The 22,356-nt window shown below is 43.7% G+C and overlaps 1 protein-coding gene across 1 annotated transcript in view; it reads right to left on the reverse strand.

The window, feature by feature from the left end:
* The window catches only part of dph6 (diphthamine biosynthesis 6), a 67,659-nt gene that overhangs the window by 22,108 nt on the left and 23,195 nt on the right, over positions 1 to 22,356 (reverse strand). Inside the window, exons 6-12 of the mRNA XM_035430362.1 lie at positions 13,502 to 13,563; positions 13,023 to 13,117; positions 12,634 to 12,727; positions 8,171 to 8,309; positions 7,554 to 7,688; positions 6,217 to 6,346; positions 5,655 to 5,829 (exon numbers count right to left, since the gene is read on the reverse strand). Coding sequence (XP_035286253.1) covers positions 5,655 to 5,829; positions 6,217 to 6,346; positions 7,554 to 7,688; positions 8,171 to 8,309; positions 12,634 to 12,727; positions 13,023 to 13,117; positions 13,502 to 13,563 — 830 coding nt within the window. The remainder of the gene's footprint in view (positions 1 to 5,654; positions 5,830 to 6,216; positions 6,347 to 7,553; positions 7,689 to 8,170; positions 8,310 to 12,633; positions 12,728 to 13,022; positions 13,118 to 13,501; positions 13,564 to 22,356) is intronic.

Genomic DNA, 22,356 nt, shown 5'->3' on the forward strand with positions numbered 1-22,356 from the left:
GGGGTAGTAGCGATACTGTCCTCCTTCCTGTGGCTTGTTGACATGCACTGAGGCAGTCAGGCACCAATAATACATGAAGTGCTGTTCAGAGGCAATTAGGATCAGTTGTCAAGGCAGGGCCATTAATGAAGGACCGTGTCAGGGAGGCAGGGGAGAGGGGCGACGCGGGCCGGGAAGGCGATTCAGTCTGACAGATCCAGTCCTTCCGATGTCCTCGCCGGTACATGCTAATACCAGCCCTAACAACGCTGTGTGGCAGTGGATAATGTCCCTAACATGGGCTCTGATTCCGCAAAATGACTGCTGCCACTGCCGGTCAGTCTCGGTGGGACGCGGCGTGGGGGGGGGGGGGGGGGGGGGCGGTGGGGTCGGGGGGGGGGGGCAGCAGGGCGAGACGAATAATTACCCCTCTCACCCTGCCGTCCACCACCCCCTTCCACACGCCCCGGCCGCGTACGGCTCCTTCTCTCCCCTGCCCAGACCCTAGCCCCCCCCCCCCCCCCCCACACACTGTCTGCTCTGTCGCCCCCCTCTGTGGGGGCAGCGGCCTGTGTCGCTCCACAGACCCGCTCCAGAGTTCCACAGCCAGGGCTCGCCGTGCTCCTGTTTCCCTTTGTTCCAGCTCCCCAGCTGACACAAAATGTTTTCACAATGCTGCTGCCATGTAGTTCTAAACATTCACAAAACATTCCGGTAACATTGCGAGAACGTTTTGAGTTAGCCGGGTAATTTTTTTTTTCTGTGGCGTGGGATTGAGGGCGGGAGGGCGAGGCAGGGCAGGGGGTGGAGGTGGAGGTGGAGGTGGTTGTTTTTTTCGTGACTAGGGAGGGCGCTAGTCGGAGTCGTTTTACCTCACAGGCACAGCCCGCATGCAGGGGACACGCTGGCGGACACGGGTCCTTAGAGAACCGCGCGCGGGTCGGAGCGCCGCGACGATGCGCCCGCCAAGCTCGGCCCGTAGCGGACGGTCACCCGGAGCCCGCCAAGCTCGGCCCGTAGCGGACGGTCACCCGGAGCCCGCCAAGCTCGGCCCGTAGCGGACGGTCACCCGGAGCCCGCCAAGCTCGGCCCGTAGCGGACGGTCACCCGGGGCCCGCCCTCCCCCGCCAACGCTCCTTTCAAACCGTGATCTCCGCTCCCACGCCACAGTACCCCTCCTGTCTTACAGTGGCCCGTGAGTCGTTCAGTCGTTCATGGCTCAGCTCTTCTCCTTCTTCTGGGGGAGAGACAGGCCAGGTACGGGGCCTCTGTGACTAAACAGGTGTCCACCTCGCCCCCCCCCGGGTATTAACATTCCGCTCTGAAAGGTGTGCGCGGTGTCTGACAGGTTCAAATGCCAGCAGCTGACCCCTCAAATTGGGCAAGTAATACCGCGGTATGAGTAAGCCCCATACAGACAACTGACAAAGAACAGACGGGTCACCAGACCCACAAGCACCATTACGGATCAACGAATAGCTCAGATAGCTCAATGGGATTACGAAATTTACCCAAAGGCACGGAAAATAATATCGAGAAGCATCCCCCCACAACATATATAACTATCAAATAGTAACAACATACGTTTCAAATATTTAAAAAATAACTGACTTTAGTAAGATGACTAGTTGAGTCTGAGCAGTGGACTGAGCTTCTCCCGTGCGTCCGACGAGCTCCAAACAGCGGCTCATTTATCACCGGCTCGTTTACGAGCGCGACGTTTTTCGCCCCTATTATTGAAAATGATCATTTGTGCTTTTATTAGGGCCGGTAATGTCCCCTCGTACGGCGGCCTCCCCCCCCGCCGCTCGAGCCCGCGGCACTTCCTGTTATTAGCGCACTATTTCATGCGTGCCACGCTCTTTTATCAACCGCTTCTGAAGTAATGTTAATAGACTAGAAAATTGAGACATTTATGAAGTATATAGGCAGTGTTTATGAAAAAAAAAAAAAATCCACAAAATACGACAGGGGCGAGGAGAGATAAAAGCGGCGTTTTAATAGATTACGGCAAAGCGGGACCGTCGGGGGCTGACAGCCGGCTCCTCGGAGATCGCTAATTTTTATGGGATTAATTTTGTTGTATTAAAAATGAAGCTAAACGTCCTAATTAATCTGTACACACTGCGCCCCCCCCGAATGAAAACCTCCTGGCCTCCCCGAAGCTTCAGACGACGCGCTTTTCTAGCTAATTATCTCCCTCTGATAATTGAGGCGGATGCTGCTTCCATTGGCTGCTGTCGCCGAACGGTTCTGGGGGAAGAGGAAAGCCCGTACGTCCGTCCGTCCGTCCGTCTGTCTTCACGGCCGCGGTGTATTCAGAGGGGATAATAAGACTTCAAATAAAACCGCGTTCTAATTGCAGGATTTTGTTTTATTTCCGTATGGAAAAAGCCAATTCCCCGCAGAAGCCTCTAAACCCGGTGAATCCACACAGGAAGTTCCCTTTTCCTCTGCCTGTAACGCTCCCCCAGTAGAGACTCCCCCCCCCCAAACTGGCGAAAACATCCTTTTCGTATTTTCTCCCCCCCCCCGCGCGGATCCCGTCGTTCGGGCGCGGCCGGGCTGGGGGTCGCGGGCTGGAGCCTTTTAACCCGACCCCTGAACTCCCTAACAGGGGGGTCAGCAGCGGCCCAGCTCATTGTTTTAATGCATTTAACCCCCGTAAGAAGATTATTTAAATTTGGGCCGCCGCGGCGGGCCGCCCCTGCTCTGACGCTAATTGCAAACGTCAGGTTCACTTTCCCCGCCGTGTAAGAGTCCACTTTGACAATTTTCAAAATCCACTGCAAATCCAATTGTGAGCGTGCGTGAGGATTCCACAATAAAGGCTGCCACCGCCAATTACGGGGGGAGAAAGAAGGGTCCGCTCCCCCCGAAGCCTTCCTCTACACCCCCCCCCCAATAGCCCCCCCGCCCCAACAGCCCCCCCGGCACCCGTTCACAATCTGATCAGCAAATACAATTGCAAACCAAATTTCCCAGGGGTACTTCGCTTGCTGTAATCAACAGTACATTCAACAGTGTTTCTTTAAAAAAATTATTTTAATACAGGGGAGGGACAACTTTCACTAACTACAATACACCCCCCTAAGGAAAACTTCATACTTCATATAGGAAACGGGTAAAGCAAACTAAAACACTATAGGTGACAAAAAAAGGCTTGCAAATGCAAGATTATGAAAGGTATCGTACAGGGAATAGGATAACTGAATTCACAGAGAGTATAACATGAAGCATTATAAAAGGTGCATTAAAATGCACTGCCACTGCACAAAGGTGCATCTCTGGGGAGGAGACTAAAGGTCACAGGTTGGAGATCAAAGGTTGCACAGGAAGTTCTACTTTGCTAGCGATGGGCTGGAGGAAGACGAGGGAGCAAAGAGAAGCTTTCAAAGCTAAAATGCGTGGCATGCCAACAAAGGGAGTTCACGCAGAAGAACGAGAGAAACCAGGAAGAAAGAAGGCAAGCGAAGCCGTGGAATTCTGCACTGGTTAAAAAGCTCATTCAGCTGGTGACAGGAGGGTGAACCAGAATCACAAAAAAGATGCAATTACTAAAAAAAAATCATTTTAAAAGTAGATTAAATTCAGTACTAATAAAATAAAACAACAACTTACCTACTTTACATTGTCCTAGCTATGCTATTATAAAATCCTTATTCTGTATCAGCCAAATATTGCATGAATATTTTAATTGATTACAAATAATAAATAAATAATTACAAAAATATTTTAGATTAAATAAATCTAGGAACTGAAAAAAAAACAGAAATAAGAATCTTTTCGAAACATAATTTACATCACTGACCGAGTGATGGGCTTGTACAACCTGCCGAAAGGTGAGATATCGTACGCAAAGAGGCCTAGTAAGACAGCCGGGTATAAAATGCCTGTCATGTCCACCCTGACAGCCTGTATATCCAAACCCAGTAGTAACAAATCACACCCCGACTTATCTCAGCTTCACAATGTTGTCAGTAAAAGAAGACTGTGCTGTCTCTCAGAAGACAAACCAACATGATTTTTACTTAAAAAAAGCGATATGATGACCTCACTGGTTTGCTGATATATTCCAACAAAATTAAAGCAATTTTAGAAAAAAAAGGGGAATAGCACCAACCTGTCTACTACATATTTCAATTATACTTTGCATTAATAGGATAATTTCCTAAATCTTTCACGTGGGGGAAGGCAGTTATATGGCAGATACCTGCAGGACCTGAAGCGCATGTCATGCAAAGGAGGCCATCATGACCATATGATACAAAAGAGCATGAGAATTAAGAGATAAGACAGGGGTAGCAAGCACACATTCACAACGTACCAGGTGAGGGGGAAATTGCCTGAGCGTGTAAAATTCAGCGCCGAAGGACAGACAATAATGGTTAAGGTATAACGGAAACTTGTTCATGGGCACTTGAAAAGATCGATTCATCTTTGAGACACACTGGATTTTAAGGGGCAAAAAAAAATCAGGAAACATTTACTGTCATCTGAATGGCTAAATTTCAAACCCTTTTTTCCAGAGCCTAAGATCCTTTTTATTTATGAGACAGCATAAAAGGAAGAGGCCGCATTGGGAGAGGAAATGCAATCTACTCAACGTCAGATATGAGTGTTTTACTGTACCTCATCTGGAAGGTGGAAGGAGGCTCATGCGTGTGGAAATGGGATGGACACTCGCACTGTTGACAGTAACCTGACGAATGTAATCCCATTCCTAAGTGTAAACACAGACTGGCCGCACATGGTGCTACACTGGCAGTACTTGCGGTTTCCTTTGGAGTTGCATTAGCTATTTGTTTTTGTATTAAACAGAGATTAACTAAAAATCCCCCAGACTTTACATACATGTTTTTTCCATCTCTCTCTGGAACACAGACACAAACACACACTCACACAGGCACACATGCACACACACACACACTCTCTCTCTCTGTCTCTCCTTCACACACACACACACACAAACTCTCTCTCTCTCTCTCCCTCACACACACACGCACACACGCACACACACCAATACAGACTCTCTCTCTCACACTCTCTACCTCTCACACACATGCACACACACACACACACACACAGTCTCACATACATACACACAGCTGAAAAGCTGGATCTAAAAGCCACTCACTGCAGCTCCAGTTGGAGGGTTGGGCACATAAAGAGAGCGCAGTGTTCAGCGCTAGCAAGCGCATCGTTATTCTGCCCATGCTCGCAGGGTCAGTGCAGGCAATGCTGCATATTCATTACGAGGCTCGGCCCTGCTCTGCATTTCCCGCAATGCCATCTGTGCTGTTTACCTCTCAGCCATCTTTATTCATGACAAACCTTCTCCTTACTTACAGTAAATCTTATACTTCTGGACGTTTACTGACACGATTCGGGGCAACGTGACCCCTTTAAGGGGGGGGCACAAGTACTGCCTCGCACAGGAAATTATGCCCTAATCCTATGGCCATGAGAACCAGGGGTTCAGACCCAAAATTGTATCCAAAGTTGTGACTGACAGTTATATAGAGTCACACACTTTGCCCTCTCTGCACACTGGAATTAGACTCCTGGTTCTGAGAAGCCATTTTGTTTTTTTCCCTTTTTTGGGCCGCCTCTCAGCTGAGATTCTGCCCCACGCCCCCGAGCCCCGGGGGTCCCGGCGGGACGGCGGTTCACACCTGGATGGCCTGGCTGTAGGGGCCGATGTTGGCCGGGGCCCAGTGGGACAGGCTTTGGACGTGCATGGCCTGCTTGTGCTGAGGGGTGTCATCCGGAGCGGTTTCGATCCAGTCGTGGAGGAGACAGTCCATCTGAAGCAGCAGCCCCCTGGGTAAGGGCACCTCCACACACACCCTGCAGGACGGAGAGCACCAGGAGGCTACGGGCACTGCGATATCAGCCTGCCACACACTGCCCAGATCATAACCCTTCACTAGACCCTTTTATGCATAAATCCTTCTTCTGTTTATTTCGCTGGTTACAAAAAATTTCTTAGGTTACAGACTGTTACACAATCTAAGTTCAGGCAGCTCAATTTTTCTGGAACATACTGATGCTACTGTGTCTTTTTAACTATACTCAATGTTCAGTGTCACTAGGATTAGAACCAAAGTCCCACTGGTTGCAGACACAATACTACCTAATCAATAATCTATATATGTTTTTCAGGTAAACGCAGGGATTCAGAGAGGGGTATAGATATTGCAACTTGCACTTGATGTATTGTTAATATGAAAATACCTGGCAGGGGGATTCGACCCGAAGTAGGACTGGTACACTGAGTTCACCGCACTGAAGCTCTCCATGCTCTGCACGTACAGATGAACCAGGACGATGTGCTTCAACTCCAAACCCATCTTCTGCACTTCAGCTGCACACAGAACAACGCACCACATCATCGCATATACCTGCAACCCATTCCACCTATTCCCAATACCGTCAATAAACAAGCTCATGATGGAACCTAAGACCAAAATCCATTCCAAAAGTCAATCGCATTCATCTCAGGAGCCAACACTCTGATTTTCAGCTTCTCAAAAATACATACTATTTTCCAGTATCGATTTCTGACAAGCCGTAGTGGCAGAAATATAGTATCGAAAAAATGTTTATTGAGCTATTTTGCATATAATGTACAACAATTACGCTCGCTGGAGAGGCAATAACAGAAACAGACACTGTTCTTTATAGGGTGAGAAACAGGGCAGATGTGGTCTCGGTGCGAAGCCTCGTTCCTTACCGCAGTTAGATAAGGGATCAAGTTTGTTTTTTTTCTCTTTTCACAGACACTGGCTTTCCTTTGTGCTTCACACGGGTTACGCCAGACAAAGAAGTTGTTCATTAAATATTAACTTGTTTAATATTGTCTCTGCGCGGAACAGGCTATGCAGCGAAAATAAGATGATAAACATTAAATATGCTTTTCATCTCTGGCTCCTCTCTCTCTCTCTTTTTTCCAGGGAGAAGGACGCTCTGCTAAAGCACGCGCTTTGCAAGTTCTGCAGGCGCAGCCGGGGCCTCCCAGTGTGTGTTTTGAAGAAACAGCCTCACTCCTCTCGCGCATAATTTGAAGTGTCTGTCCTCATTTTACAGTCGCGCCCGTGCCTCTCAGACGGACGGGGCCCCCGACGCTCGCCGCTCTCCTCCGACTTTAAAGCAGGGACCCGGAATAAAGAGCGCTATCTAATCCCCAACATACATCTGAAAGTGCATTTTGCTAACACAACAAGAAGATACAGAAGTGACTTATGAACAATGGGGCTTCCCTTGTTCCGGAATCGACTGTTTTTTAAGTGCTGAACCTTGAGAAGGGCTAGAAGCTGCGTTCGAAGCGCCACCTTGTTCTTATTTCGCTGCCGTAAAAGCCGCACCGTGCCGTCCCTTTCCCGGGCTGTGAAATCTGTCATTCTCATCTGACTGGTGTGAACATGGATTATTTAAACTTCCCTGCTTTAGCCCAGAAACACAATCTCGCGTGCGGAAAGAGATTTTGAGATCGTGTCGTGTGTCGTTTCCGAACGCAGGCGCGTCTGACATGTGCTTTCAACCCTGTTCCACCGCATATTTTCCCAGCATACCTTGCAGCGATGCAAACGCTTGCCTCGTTTGGTTCTGGATGTCTGGTTGGTCACACTGAGGCCCAGAGATGCCACAGAGCCACTGATACCCCAGTGCTGTTCTGGCTGAACACGTAGTGAGGATCTCTTCTGTGAGTAAAAACAGAACAGTGGAAAATGCCCATGAACAATACTGAATGAGACTGTCCACTGTCACTGATCAGTGATTTTAAAATAGAGATATAGGAAAACTCACATAATAATTTCCCTTTACACAAAACGCCTTCACAACTACAAAGCATTATTTTAAAGATTTATCAATAGTCCTGTAATAAATCATTCCGCTACTGATTTTCCCTTTTTAAATTTAGTTGTACATTACAGTTTTGTGACCTGAAATATTTCTTACATTGATCCTACATACACTAAAATTATATAATATAATACACACTTCCAAAAGGACAACAATTCATTGTATAATCACATCAGCCTGAATGCAAACACAGTGCAGACTAATAGTCAAAAATAGTGAAAATAAACAGTGAAATAATAGTATAAAAAAACACTACAAGGTAAAAGCCCTATTTGAAATACTGTGTTTAAATGGAATGTGAGAGACCAGCGGAAAAGCATCTCACCACAGTCCCTGTGACACATAAGGTCAGGATGTGATGTAGCTTCCCCCTGTGTGCCAGGCTCATCAGCATACACTTGCTCTTCAGTCAGCTTGTCAATGGATCGCAGGCAAGGACAGCTATCGAGGGGCAGAGGAGAGCTCTGCAACAGAGTATAAAACGCCAGGAGAGTCAGCAAAGGGGCTAAAAGAAAGGAAAACATGAAATAGATTAAAACGAGCGTTTCGGTACCACTGCAATGCCGTGCCATTCTGTTCTGACACGTCCAAAGATAAATGACTCTGAGGTGAACGAAAGCAGAACAACATGCTAAGATATTCATAAATGACACACAGAGAGACGGGCTGCTTTCTGATACCGTAAATTCAATCGTTTCAGCCATCACTCAAAAGTGTGACTTTCATTTGACATGCTTGGGATTTTACCAGACCTGCGCATTATGCATTCATTATTTTATTTTTTGCTTGATTGCCTTTTCTTTTTAAATAAACCATCCTCACGGGCATGCAGAACACCCCAGCTCCTCCATGTGCAGTACATTTTTAATAAATATTTCATTTTTCTTTAATCTCCCGCTGTCAACTGTATTTGCCCATATGATAATCAAATTAATTATACCTCAGTCCTCTTTATGCGATATAAAAAATAAAATAGCTAGACTACCATTAACTCAGGGCAAATGATGCGACGTCTTTCCCCTGCTCGCCGCTGTTTCCTCCAGTGGTGATGTCAGTACGGATCTGTCACCGTGACGGACAGTGTTTCGGACTGCTGGTGAGGGGAGGTGCTCCCCTGGATCCCAGGCACTGGCTGGGGGAATCTCCCTGCGCTTCCCTGGCTGGTGTGGGGGGGGGGGGGCACCAGGGGGGGTCGGTGGGGAGAGAGGCTGCAGGGTCCGGGCCTGGAGGGACCACAGCTGCGGGCTACACTTTCCCCACCATCGCCACCCTCCCCACCCAACCCCCCACCCCTCAACAGCCCTCCCGCCCAGCCACAGGCTGCAGCAGCCCCAGCGCGACCCAACACGCTCGCTAGCAACTCCAGATCAGGGCTCTACCCCACGCTCCCTGCTCTGAATATGCAGCGTGAGTCTGTGTGGCTTGGATTGAAATCTACAGAATGCATTTGCTTACATTACAAGGGCACAACTACCCTATGCTTAAACTATAATAGCTAGGATATATCACTCACAAACCTAGATTAACTTCTGTGTTGAACATTCATATTCACTGAACTGCTAATTCTTTAGTTACATTGTAACAATGTTATTTTAGATACACACACAGGACCATTTGTGTATCTCAGTCAGTACTCATAATCGGTATCAGTGTTCAGCACTCCAGTATAAATGAGACTATGTAGAGTACAGTAGCATTCTGAAAAGCAGTTTGTGTTGGAAAGCCGTTATGACATTGGTGAAGTAAGAGTGCTTGAATTCCCCAGCTTCAGCATTGTCAGCTCTTACTGCCTCCTACACCCTGTTTTTTCAATAGGGGGGTTCAAAGATCCCTGGGGGTCCTTGAAGGCACTGTATGGGGTCCCTTGCCAGCTTTATATCCACTGACTACATGTAAATAAAAACCCTTTTTTATATAACCCTTTAACTTATGATAGGGGGTCTCCTGGATGCTTCTGAGCCTGTGTGTAGGTCCCTGGATCAAACAAGGTTGAAAACCCCTGCCTTGAAACTAGCCTTAAATATAACCATAAATACAACGTTGCTTAAGATTTACCCAATATGCGGTTCTAATAAACAGTTTTTTCCCTCTCTCCCTGTGTGTACTCCTAGAACCAACATTTTTGGCTTCCTCAAGGTGTATTCTTCTCAAGCATTACTCACTGGTCAACAAAATCCAATTAATGGAATCCTGGTGGAATTACCGGACCTCGGTAATGCTTTTTAAAAGCAGCTGGGACAGCTGCCCACGTTCCCTCCATGTTCTCCGCGCTCTAACTTCTTTACTACGGCATCGTCAATCACACGCGTGCGTTCGGTCCAGCTGACAACACTGCCAGAAACAGGAAGTGCTTAAGAGGAACGAAAACTCGCTTCAACGAAATAACTCCATAAATCCTTATTTCAGGCCGAAAAGAAGCCGAATTCCTTTTGATGCAGCCGAGCATTCCATTCATTTGACAGGCCGCGTTTTCCACAAAGAATTCCCCGTGAACTGAATCAAAAGGCTTTACTACCTGCCTTTCTAACAAATCGCCTTTGATCTCCGCAATGTATTCAAACCTGAAATCATGCCCAAGCACTCCGAGATATAATTCAAGCTCTAGGTGTTTGGCCAAATAGCTGAGCGCTGTGTTAATCACCACTCTGTGTATCAGTAATACAGGCATGCCACAGTCCAAACATAACAATGACTGCCTGGTCACTGACATTGCTACCACCAGTATCCCAATAGCCTATTTCGGCAGTTACTGGATTTTTTAAATAAACTTTATTTTAAGGTCAGTCTACAGTCACATTACCATATGTGTAAACCACTCTAACATACACGGTGTGATACATGTACTCACCTGACTGAGATCGGTTTATCATATTTGTGAAATAAGATTTAATAATGCAACGATTTTCACTATTTCTTCATGAACATATTCATCTGGGGAAATGTGTAAGAATTTTGATGCATTAATGCATTCCGGTATTTAAATACAGATGTTTTTGAAAGATGAATAATGACATCAACAGAAATGTATACTGCAAAAAATGTCACAACAAAATCCAGACTGTTTCATTTATTTAATTTGAAATACATTTTCTGCTGAACTACTTTGCCCTGTTTTTCTACAGTTACCTTAAAAACCTTATATAATCAAAGGGTAGTAGTTTAGAAAGTAACCTTAATGGCGATGACATATTTTCATAACATGATTAATTAAGGTTTAACGATGTGTAAACATTTAAGAATCACCTCTGGACCCGAAATTTGGAATTTAAAATAACATAAGTTTGATGTTTGTAATTAAATGAATGACTGCCTGGGCAAATAAGGTTATGTTCAGGCATAAGAGCAGAAACCATTTCAGATGCTATACTGGCTTTCCCACCCTGGTCTGAAAGGGATTGTAGGCAGCAATGCAGTATTTTCCACAACCATTCATGGCGTTTTAACTTTTTTCGCCCACAAATATTTGTGTTTGTAAGCCCGGCTCGAAGCTGAACCGTTCTCACTCCATTAAAGATTAAGGGTTAGCGTGCATGAACCTCAGTGTGCATGCTGCATGCAGTGCAGTCACTGCATAGGAGGGCTGCATTTCCTGCTAGTGGAGGCAAGCGCCAAGCTGCCCAACAGAGTCACTAATGCACAATGAGGCTGGGAATACTTTGCTGAATAAACCAATCCCTCCCTCCCTGGATGAGGCTACGGCCAATCGGCCGTCACCCCCACAGACTCTCCACTACAGCCTGCAAAGCTGTCCTCAGGATCTGACAGCTGGACATACTACCCAGAAGGCCCGGTACAGGCAGAATGGGAGTATCCTTAAAGGTGCCTTTAGCCTGGACTAAATCTCACCAATGCATGCAAAGCACCCTAGTTCCTGAAGCATTCATCCAACTTCAGACGTGACGACACGCGATGTAACTGGACTGAACTGGGTCACAATGTTTACACGCTAGCATTTCCAGGGCACATCTTTGCAAGCCGAAGTTTGCCCGCACCGCCTGCAGTCATGCACGGCTTTCACACTGTGCGCGCACGGTAGGTTCACACAGCTCACGTGGGTTTCTGATGCATTCCTACCAGAGCATTCACTGTCAAATGGTAGGACAGATATCATGCACATGACAAAGAGGGAAACTGTACTGAATTTATATTTTTGTACACATTTGGACAAGATGTTAAGGAGCAACATTCAGCTGATATTTCAGAATAATGATTACTCATGATATTGTTGCATCCGGATTTTTGATCACAGCATCAAAGCAGAACAAATAAAATACAGTACCAAAGCACTATTCCAGCTGCCAAGTCATACATAAAGCAGGGAACAGTGGGGAATAAAATCAAAACTCAGAGCTCTTAATTTGGTCCAAATTGGCAAGGGCCAATCAGGAGGCAGCGCGCTCTGTCTGTGGGGCCAGAATAACCTTTTCCTTCGCTTTCTCGAATGACAGCAATCTGGGTGTAGCCACAAAGCCTCAGAGGCCCCTCCACCTACCTGAACGCAAAGTGCCTTAATGCGATCAGACGTGTTTATTAAGCGGGGCCTAGTTTGAGGCACGGGTGAATACTGCAGACGTCTAAGTGGGACAAGCAGAGATAGAAAAAAAAACAGAAACCCCCCAAGAGCTCGGTCGGTATACAGCTTCAGCGTGAGTCTCTCTTTCCATGATGAGCCAGTGGAAAAGAGTATTCCCCTACCACGCAAGGAGGAAAAAATAGTACGAGCAAATATAAATAACCTGAATGACCGTATCCTGAATGTCATTGAGAGCGTGACGCCAGAGGACTTACGTTCATCTTCTCTTCTAGATGCATCTTCGAGAACCGCAGATATCCAACAGGAGCAAACGCATCTGCTGAATGGATCACTGTTTCCATGGAGTCTCTGCAGCAAATAAAATCAACACATAATCCAGAGAGACAAAGGCCACTTCCCCTACAATCGGAAATATTAAACAAACTATGATTTTCCTCAAAAAACTCCCATATTCCCAATGATTATTCAGTATGTCCAGTAGCACAGCCACACATGTAGGTAAGCTGGGTCTTTCTGGGGTGAAGTGCCTGCCCTCAGTGTAAAGGAGAAACAGATCCAGTGCTTCACACCACACTGACACAAAGCACACAAACTAGCACAGTGTAGTTCATAGCAGGCAGAAGGATTTCAGTGCAACACTTACATTACGATCTTCTTCTTAAACAGAGGACAATCCAAGGTAAATGTCTCATATTCTCCCCCTTCGCCACAAATGTGGACTCCATACTTCTGAGAAAGCTGGTAGAAAGAATAAACATGTAGAGAAAACCTTTGCTTACTGTGTTTTCATATGGGTAAAAAATGAAACAAAATTATGAAATGGTATACTACAGAAGAACAGACTTGATTATATGAGGGTAAATGCACAATATTAATAAATTTCTTATTTAAGCCTATTTCTCATAAGGTCATTATTCATAAAGAATAGAAAGCCCCACCTCTTATACAGTACAATTTGTACTTGCTCAAAGTTTTATATTGAACAAGTAGTACATGGCCTGGGGATTTTATGTGACCCTGTCACGGATTAACACATTCTGTAATCTGATTTCCATAACGCTAACACCATTATGAAACACAGAAAGGACAGGGGTCAGGGTTTGGAGTGAGGCTCCGTCCCACCTGTTTGAGATAGGACTCCATCTCCCCCAGAGACCTCCCCAAATGTTTCTCAGGATCCAGACCTGCCAGGAACACAGCACAGAAATAGAGGATCGCACCACAGACAGAAAGCAGTGATTGGAAATGACGGGGCAGGGAGGACTTTAATCTCTCGCACAAAAAGACACGTAACTCGGCTCAGAACATATTTATTTGACTTTTGCTAATTGTGAGCACGGCTCTCTTTGGTTAAGGTTAGCAGTATTCAGTTCAGCGCTGAGCGGTGAGCGCTGTTTTGTTCCTCCGCGAATGTAAACTGGAAAAATCCTGTTTATTTGTCTTTCTCTTTAAACGGCGCGTGGAAGTGACTCAGCGCCTACAGATATTTGTAGGAACACGGAGCTGGCACAGAAGAGCTAGCTCTGCTTCCTGGAGCCTGCCCTTCAGTGAGGCCAGCCCGGCGCACACGGCCGCTGGCCCTGGCTGTGTATTCAGACTTCTCCCCAAGCTACACGCAGCAGAGACGGTCGCGCTGACCCCCAAACCGTGACCTGGAACGCTCAGCTGCGCAGCAGTGACAAGGAAACAAACTCCATGCATTAACCCTTTGAGAAGTAAGATCACAAACACGCCATTAGAATCTTCTTAACTGAACATTCTAATGCTGATGTCACAATCACTACTGGCAAGCGAAAGCAATGGAGTTCTAGAATACTGACTTGTTGAATGTCAAAACAACATTTGAAAACACCTACTCTTCAAAAGGTTAATATGTACTGGATACATTCTCATCCCTTCACTTCACTTCCATTAACCTGTTTGCTCATGTTATATTAGCATCAACCCTGGATGTTCTGTATGTGTTGTGTGCAGTGTCTATGTATCACTGGGGAAACAAATCCTGATTTTACTACAGCCTCTTACAACCTTTCCCCACATAATGGAGTCAATCAGCTCTTCATACAAATAGCATACGCCTCTTGCTTACACCCAAGATAAGTATTACCTGCTGCAAGACATTCGATAAGCTATTAAACAAAATGAAAAGGAATGCAAAAAAACAAAGCTTCTTCCTGTTTATTCGTTCTTAATTCCTACGATGCAGATGCACAATCCTGTCTGTTGAAGCACTGCCAGTAAAGTTGAGAGCAGTGACGCTCCATTGAATAGCTATGCAGAACTAAAGGCTGCTCTCAAGCTTAGCCCAGACACAATGGGCTGAAATGGAGTGCTATTAGACTGACAAGGCCACAATCACCGAGTGCCATTACTGAACACAAACAACAGCCTTTTCACAATGGCAGCATCACCTGCCATGACAGACTGTACGTATCTACACAATATGCCTCTCTTTGTAACAATAAACCACAAGAAATGCACTCAAGGGCATCTGAGGCTGATCTCTAACATAAAATAATTTTTTATATAATTTCAAAAATATATGATTCACAATGTATATCAAGTTGGAATTTGACGATAACCAGTCTGGAAAAGCATGTGAAAATGCACAGCACAAAATTGAACGTACCAAACCCTGTCAAAGGACCTCACAGAGATGATTTATGGTTCTTCTGATTCAGAACACGTTCTCTTAAGGGTTTTCCTCACAGAACTACGCTCAGAGCATTTTACAGCTCAGAAACGCAGCACTGCCTCTGCACACATCTAGATTACAAATAAAGCTCTGAAATAATATGCATACAATCAGAAACACACTAAAATGTGCTTGGCTGACAAAAGACAACTGTTGGAAACTCATACAGTATGTGCACATGTCCAATACAGCAATGCCAATCATCCTCACACCGATTTATGACACTAGCATGGGAAAGTTAAGTCTTGACCGGGTACATCATGTTGTGCTTCTCGATTCACTGATTGGTTGTGATCGCGACAACAAACCAACTCACTACAAATCGCTACAAAGATCCAAACCTCAACAACACCTGAAGCTCCACTGCAGTCTGCGTGGGTGTGCCGACGTCAAGCCGCAACTTTTCAGTGCCAAGAATGTGAGAAAGTGAACAGTTCTTTTCTGTATAAAACGGGGGGGGGGGGGGGGGGGGGGGGGACTATTCCAGTGAAAAGACTGATTATTTTTTTCCCTCTTTAAAAAAAAAAAAAAAGTTAAAACCCCAAAGGTCGACGTCTTAACCGTGAGCCCTCGGGGGAGCAGGTCTCATGAAATATGTTTCAAGTTATCATGAGAAGTAATTCAAAACTGAGTTCAAATGGGTTTGAACTGCGGGAGGGGGGAGACGAGGGGTGGAGGGGGGGAGAAGAGGGGTGGAGGAGAGCGAGGAGGCCCAGTCCTCCACCCAGGGGAGCAGCAGACTTAATTAGTGTGAGAATATCTAATCTTGACATCTTTTCATCTTAACCCTATACAAAGGTAATAAGGAAAAGGCATTAAAATTCAATTCACTTTAATATCCTTTTTAATTAGTCATGCCTTTTAACTAATTTTAATGGCTCAATTTGCTTTAAGGATGTTGATTTTTTAATATGTTCATTAAGTTAATTTGCTTAAATAAAATATTATACAAAATGTGAACTTTAGCAGGAGCGAGCCCCGATATCACCAGGGGTCTTGACCAGGCGATGCCAGGCAAGGTAGACTCCCGTTCCTGGAAAGCGCTAATGTTTAAATAGTTCATATACAGCACACAGTACAAAAACTATAACATCGCAAAAAAAATGGAGGCAAAGACCAATGATAGTGGATGAACACAACACCATACGATTTAGTATATTCTGTTGCCCAGCTAGCTGAATCTCAACTTAAAGATTTAAATCTGGTTAGGTAATTAAATAAATTCTACATTGCAGAAAAAAGATTTATATTAAATATTTACAAATGTATTAATATTTAACATAAGGGCCAATGTTGAAAATTCGGCAACTTTATTATCATATAAGTATTATCATATGTGATACCACAAGCTCAATTTTACCTTGAACAACAACAATGACAAAGCCCAATCCCTAGTGACTATCTACAAAAAAAAACTGTATTTTTAGGGCAGTCTGACCGGTCACTTTTGTTTGGCGAGTCAGGTATCATTTCAGAGAGACTGCCACTTTACAAGGGAAATGGAAGTTTACACAGAAGTTTAATTCAATATCCAAATTCCAACTCCAAATTTTGGATATGTTTATGTATTTACTTATAAACTTATTTGATTTTATTTACCCAGAACACAACTCCATATTTAGCCATTAGGGATGATAGCCTGAACTTTTTTAAAATGCGCCATTTGTGGTATTCAACTACATCTAAATCCATTAGCAACTGTACATAGATTTCAGGTAGATCAAAAATAACTGACAGATCAGAAAGTTACAGGTTAGCTAACATCGCTACTTCAAATGCACATTAGGTGCACATCACTCAGCAGCCAGCTAATCTGAGAGATGTTCAATGTTACCGTGGAGATATGGGTGTGGAGTGCAGACCCCAGACGGCTAGACCTTCCGCTACTGTAATCTGTGCATGGATGAAGTGCATTTATATGAATTTATGGTGATTAAAGGATTTATAAAAATTGTCAATGCATAGCATATGACAAAAGGGTTCAGAATCCGGGAAGCATAATGCCATGTCAATTTAAGTATAATATTGTACCAACTTAAGCAATTTCTCCTTTAGTTAAGCCTCATCACTCTTGCTTGATATTAAACCTCCCTCCCTCCCTCCCTCCCGCAATGCTGGTTACGGACTGACATTGTGTCTGTGGTGACAGTCACAGACACAAACGTACAGGGCAATGACTTCTGCACTAGGTAATACATACATATGAGGAACTTATATCTATTTGAGTGGGGTTGCTTCCTTTAAATTCTTTATAATGTTTACGCAGAATTTTACCATTCAGTGAGCAGGCAACCATGGAAATGTAAATTTTAAGAAAAACAAACACAGACGAAAATTTACCATCTCAGCCTGAACCAAAATTAAAAAACACTTTCCTCTTCTGAAGCCTGTGCTTAGATACCTTTGCTTGGATATAAATTGTTTTACAAATCCTGCAGTCGCTGTAAATGAGTGTATATTTGCATAAAATAAAGCCCGCACAGATAACAGCAAAAGATACACGTCCTAGAATGAAACGTAACTCAGCAAGTTCACTCCCACCCCACAACCGAAAGGAAGGCAGCAGTCTCATCCACCATTATGTGGCCTGACTCCACTCTCATTTACATGACCATCACATCCCTTTTCTTCTCAACCTGTTTTACAACCTGACCTAAACCCAATTACCTGCCCTCATTATGCCACATTAAGCCCAAATAATCCCACTAGAAGCAACCATTTGTCTGCCTCCAAGGACAGGTTCTGTGCACTCTGGAGAAATGGGGTTCAGAGTAACAAAAAGAATGTCTTGCCTTTAAAAGGATTCTATCATGTATTATCCTATAAAACTGCAATTAAATTCAGTGAACTTTCAAACTGACAGAACGACGGTGAGGAAATTAATTTCAGGCCTCCCAATCCACAAATAACTTCTGGAAGTGTCAAGTTAGAACAGACGTGAATGAATGAATAAATAAACTAATAAATAAATACAATTACTATCAGCATTTTCCGTGAAACTTTAGTTACACGGATACACTTTGAGGGCTTAAAGAGAACATAAGCTTCTGTTTTTTTGTTATTTTTGCACTTTATTTATAACATACATTAAACAATAAACTGCAAAAATAACCCAAAAAAAAAAAAAACAGAACCGTCTGTTCTCTTTAAGCCCTCAAAGCCAATGTATAACTAAAGAAAGATGTTCTCAATTCATAATCTTTTCAAAGTTCTTGTTAGACCTGCAAATCTCAAGCAATTATTGAAACACAAAGGAATTTTTCACTTTCCCCCACTTCATTCAAGAGAATGTAAGAAAAAAGCAGAAAAAGTAAAGCCCGGATAGATCTGCCTGCTTAATTGAAAGTACTATTGCTTTTAGTTGCTTCTTTGTCCCACCTCATGCATAAAGCTAAATTATAAAAAGAGAGATCTGAGATAATACCGGTGCAGAAACATCAGCCATTCACGGATATTCTTAAGATCTGACACGCACCTGACAGCTTGGCTCTAATCCCAGCCTTCAGACAGAAAGAAAAGAAATTGAATTCTTGATGTGTAACATTTTAGCTTTTAAATCTTGAAATAAACATCTTCCCGCTAGAAGGTGAGCTAGTTCATCCTTTGAACAACGCACTCAAAGACCTTACTGAAAACAATAACATTCACTATCACCCAATCTGAAAGAGAGGAAAAACCCAAAACAACACGAGACGATAAGATTTTGGTATATGCCAAATTTGTCCTGAGTCCTTATCTGAAATTCAGAGTCTGCAAGTAGAATAATAGGAGATTATTCTACATGCTTTCACATCTGAAATTTAATCTTTTTATCCAATGAATAAAAACTAGTGCAATTATAACCTCATAAGATGTATATCTCCCGGTCTTCCAAGGATTTTATCCTCTGTGAACAAGTCCTAAGAGATACGACAAAGGCAATAAATAGAAATATTAATGACGCTATCATTTTTAATAACACAAAAGGGAAGTTTTACATATTCAAATGATACCAGAGACTAAATCACACTGACTGCATGGCTGAAATATTAACACTTGGCCCAAGGTGACACAGCACATTTAATCTCCAGGGTAACCTACCTGTTAATTAAGGTATAGTGCTTTTAGAATTCTACACCAGCGGAACGATGTACAGTAGAAATTAATCAGCCTTTCCACGGCGTAAATGCAGAACATATTTCACATTACATTTAAGAGTAAGCTGAGCTGACCCTAAAAATAAATAAAATTAACAATACTGTGAAGATTTAAAGCTATTCAAATGACAGCCATAATTCAAAATAACAACGGAAACAGCAGGCACCGTGGAAACGACACAGAATGGCTGTTCCATTGGCCTGTCACAGTGTGACACCTCTCACTTTCTCAGCTCTGTTTACACACACAGCGAGACTGACAGTCGCAGACAAGAATAATGCGTGTATAAAAAAATACTTAACAAAATTCCTCACCCAACACTGAGGACAATGGTGGCGCTTTTGCAAAAAAAAAAAATGCAAGCAGCCACACAGGCATAACTGTAATTTGCGCACTACTTACGCTCTCGTATTGACTTTCAAAAGTGATTAAATACCCCTTAAGCGCAAGATCATCTTACTGCGCCTAATCCAAACTCTGAGAAAAGGGGCCTGTTATGGGAATTACCTACGCACATAAAGAATTAAAAATAGAGTGTACGTGCAGTAGGCCACTATCTATTTTGTACACAGTATTACACACTTAAATTTTCAGCGAGGTCAAGGGTAATAATGCTCTGGTGGTAAAATTTAATATTAGGCTAATGGCTTTACCACAAAATACATGCACTGTCCCTAAAACTATACAGTGACTGTAGGTGATGTTTATTTTGTCTGGTATGGCTGGCCTCTTTGGCTAAAACATGCATTAGAGCATTAAGTGCATAATGCGAACAAAGTAAGTTCACTCCAGTTCTAAAGCATGCTTAGAATTTGCTTGCAGTGAAACAGTACACATACATTTAAAAATGCACCAGCAATGGTCATCTTTACCATCTAATCAGCTGCCTCGCAGATCAATTCAATTAAACAAAATGAGCATCGCCTGTGTGTCAAATCAGCATTCACTTCGCCAAAGCATTAAGCAGTTATTACGAACATTCTCTCTCTCTCTCCTGCACATAAGTTCCTACGAGGGCAAAGAGAGATGATGAGAAAATGGCACTGATTCACTCAGGGTTACAGTGTTCTGCACTGTAACTAAAACAGCCCCAGGTGGGAGAAGTGGGCTGAAGTAAAGACTTTGAAATGGGCCCTAATATTACTGAATCCACCTCTGGTTACTGTAATACAGTGCATTCATTTCACAGTTGGAAACCTGCTAAGTTTTCCTGCGCACCCATTAGAACCCACAGACTGTTTAACCAAAGCGGGGGGAAATTAAACAATGTCAAGGCCAAAACTGCTATGCAATTGTATGGCTCACAATGTTTTATTGCTTTTCAAACCACAAACATCAACAGAACATTCCAGTACTGCTGCCGCTGTGAATGGCCTGAGCCACTGGAATGGCAACAAGTCTTCACTTCCTGTTGATTACAGGGTCACTTCCTTTCAAACCATAAATCCAAAATTTGCCTCCTTCATGGTTGTTGAAACAGTTTCAACAAGGATGACTTTGCAAATGGTCATTACTGTTTAATTCAATACAAATATACATATTGCACCAGGTTATCTGAGAAAATCTCTGATAGTTACTTTGTTGTGAAGTTAGTTCAAATGTAACATTATTAAATGTACTAAAATATTAAGATGTTAAAATGGTCAAATACACAGTGTCCTTTTTGTATGGTATTCTTTTTGTAATGTTTTAGACCATTGAAGATCATTTACGTTCAATGTGTACACCTTATGTTCATGTTTAAAATGACTTGTAAGTGCTTTTTACAAAACCTTTTGAACACATTATAAATAAATAATATAATAAAAATATGTATGTACCTGTGAAAACGTTATGGATTTTTTTCAATGGCAGCCATACTTTTTTTCAAGTTGTACTATGAACTGGGGAAAAAGGACAGCAATGATTACGATAATGAGTCATCCACAATTTTAGCTGTCTTTGTCAGACTGTAAAAAAAAAAAAAAAACAGGATTCAAACTCAAATTACGCTGCTAATTATTTTCTGTCAGTGCCAGACGAACGGCAAAGTATCAAATTATGAAAACGTGTCACGCCAAAAGCAGCGTCCAAAGGAAAACTTGTGGAACAGTGTAAGTTGCTCAAATGCATTTGTAAGCCAATAAACAGTGAGAAGGGATTCGGCGAGGGTTTGTGTTTTAAAAGCACCAGTCACCCTTTACCTGGAAAGACCGTTCTATAATCTACACCTGAGGTCTGTGCAAGTAACCTTCTCTCAGATATGCCCAGCGTCACCCAATACTTATAACAACACACCCCATTGCCTTAACTCGCTCTAATAAAAGCCGCAATTATTTGAGTGGAGCCTAATAGCCCCAGAGCACTCTGACTATTCAATTCTCTCATTTCTAATTACACCAGCCTCAGGGCAGGTGAGAAACCAAGGACGATAAGATCTTACCCTTTTACCTGTAGCCAAAAAAAGACAAGAGAGAAGAGAGGGGGGGGGGGAAACAGAAAGCTGGGGTAGCTTTTCTTTCTCATTATAATCTTCAAAAATGCAGAGAATTTGCTTTTAAATGACTTTGCCTTAAGAAAAGGCTGAAAGCTCAGTGGCACTGTCAGTCTTTGACTGGGCTTTGAGGCAAGGTGATTTTGTGGGCGGGGGGTGGGGGGGATTATTCGGGGTAATTTCACCAGACTCTCGATGTTCAGAGATAGCAACATTCCTGGGCGAGACACAAAGAGGCTTTGTCTCGGCGACCAGATGAAGGTGAGCTAAAAGGAGCCATTAGCATAATTACATCTCTTCTTCTCATCCTCATTCACCCAGGACAGATAAGATGTACTGTATGATCATTCATATCAAAGAAAAAGTGTGGCCTCCCCGGCGCTCAATACACAAGACAAGAGCGCGGCTCTCCACCTCTCCACCGCCAGAAAAGCGCTCGCTCTGCCCTGGAAGACGTGCAAAACCAGTAAATTGACAGCGCTGTTTGAATACGCCGATCTCAGTAATTCACAAAAAGTTTAAAGTCATGTTGAAAACCCCATCTCCAGAGCGTTTTCATTTTAACACTTGACACCAGAAGCGGTTGCTAACGAACTCCGGGATTCAACGTAATTACGCGCGCTTTGTCTCCGTCTTCAAACGCGGAAAGGCGCATTGTTAAATTTCTGTAGT

This window comes from Anguilla anguilla, chromosome 1 (assembly GCF_013347855.1).
Source record: "Anguilla anguilla isolate fAngAng1 chromosome 1, fAngAng1.pri, whole genome shotgun sequence".
Classification (NCBI taxonomy): domain Eukaryota; kingdom Metazoa; phylum Chordata; class Actinopteri; order Anguilliformes; family Anguillidae; genus Anguilla; species Anguilla anguilla.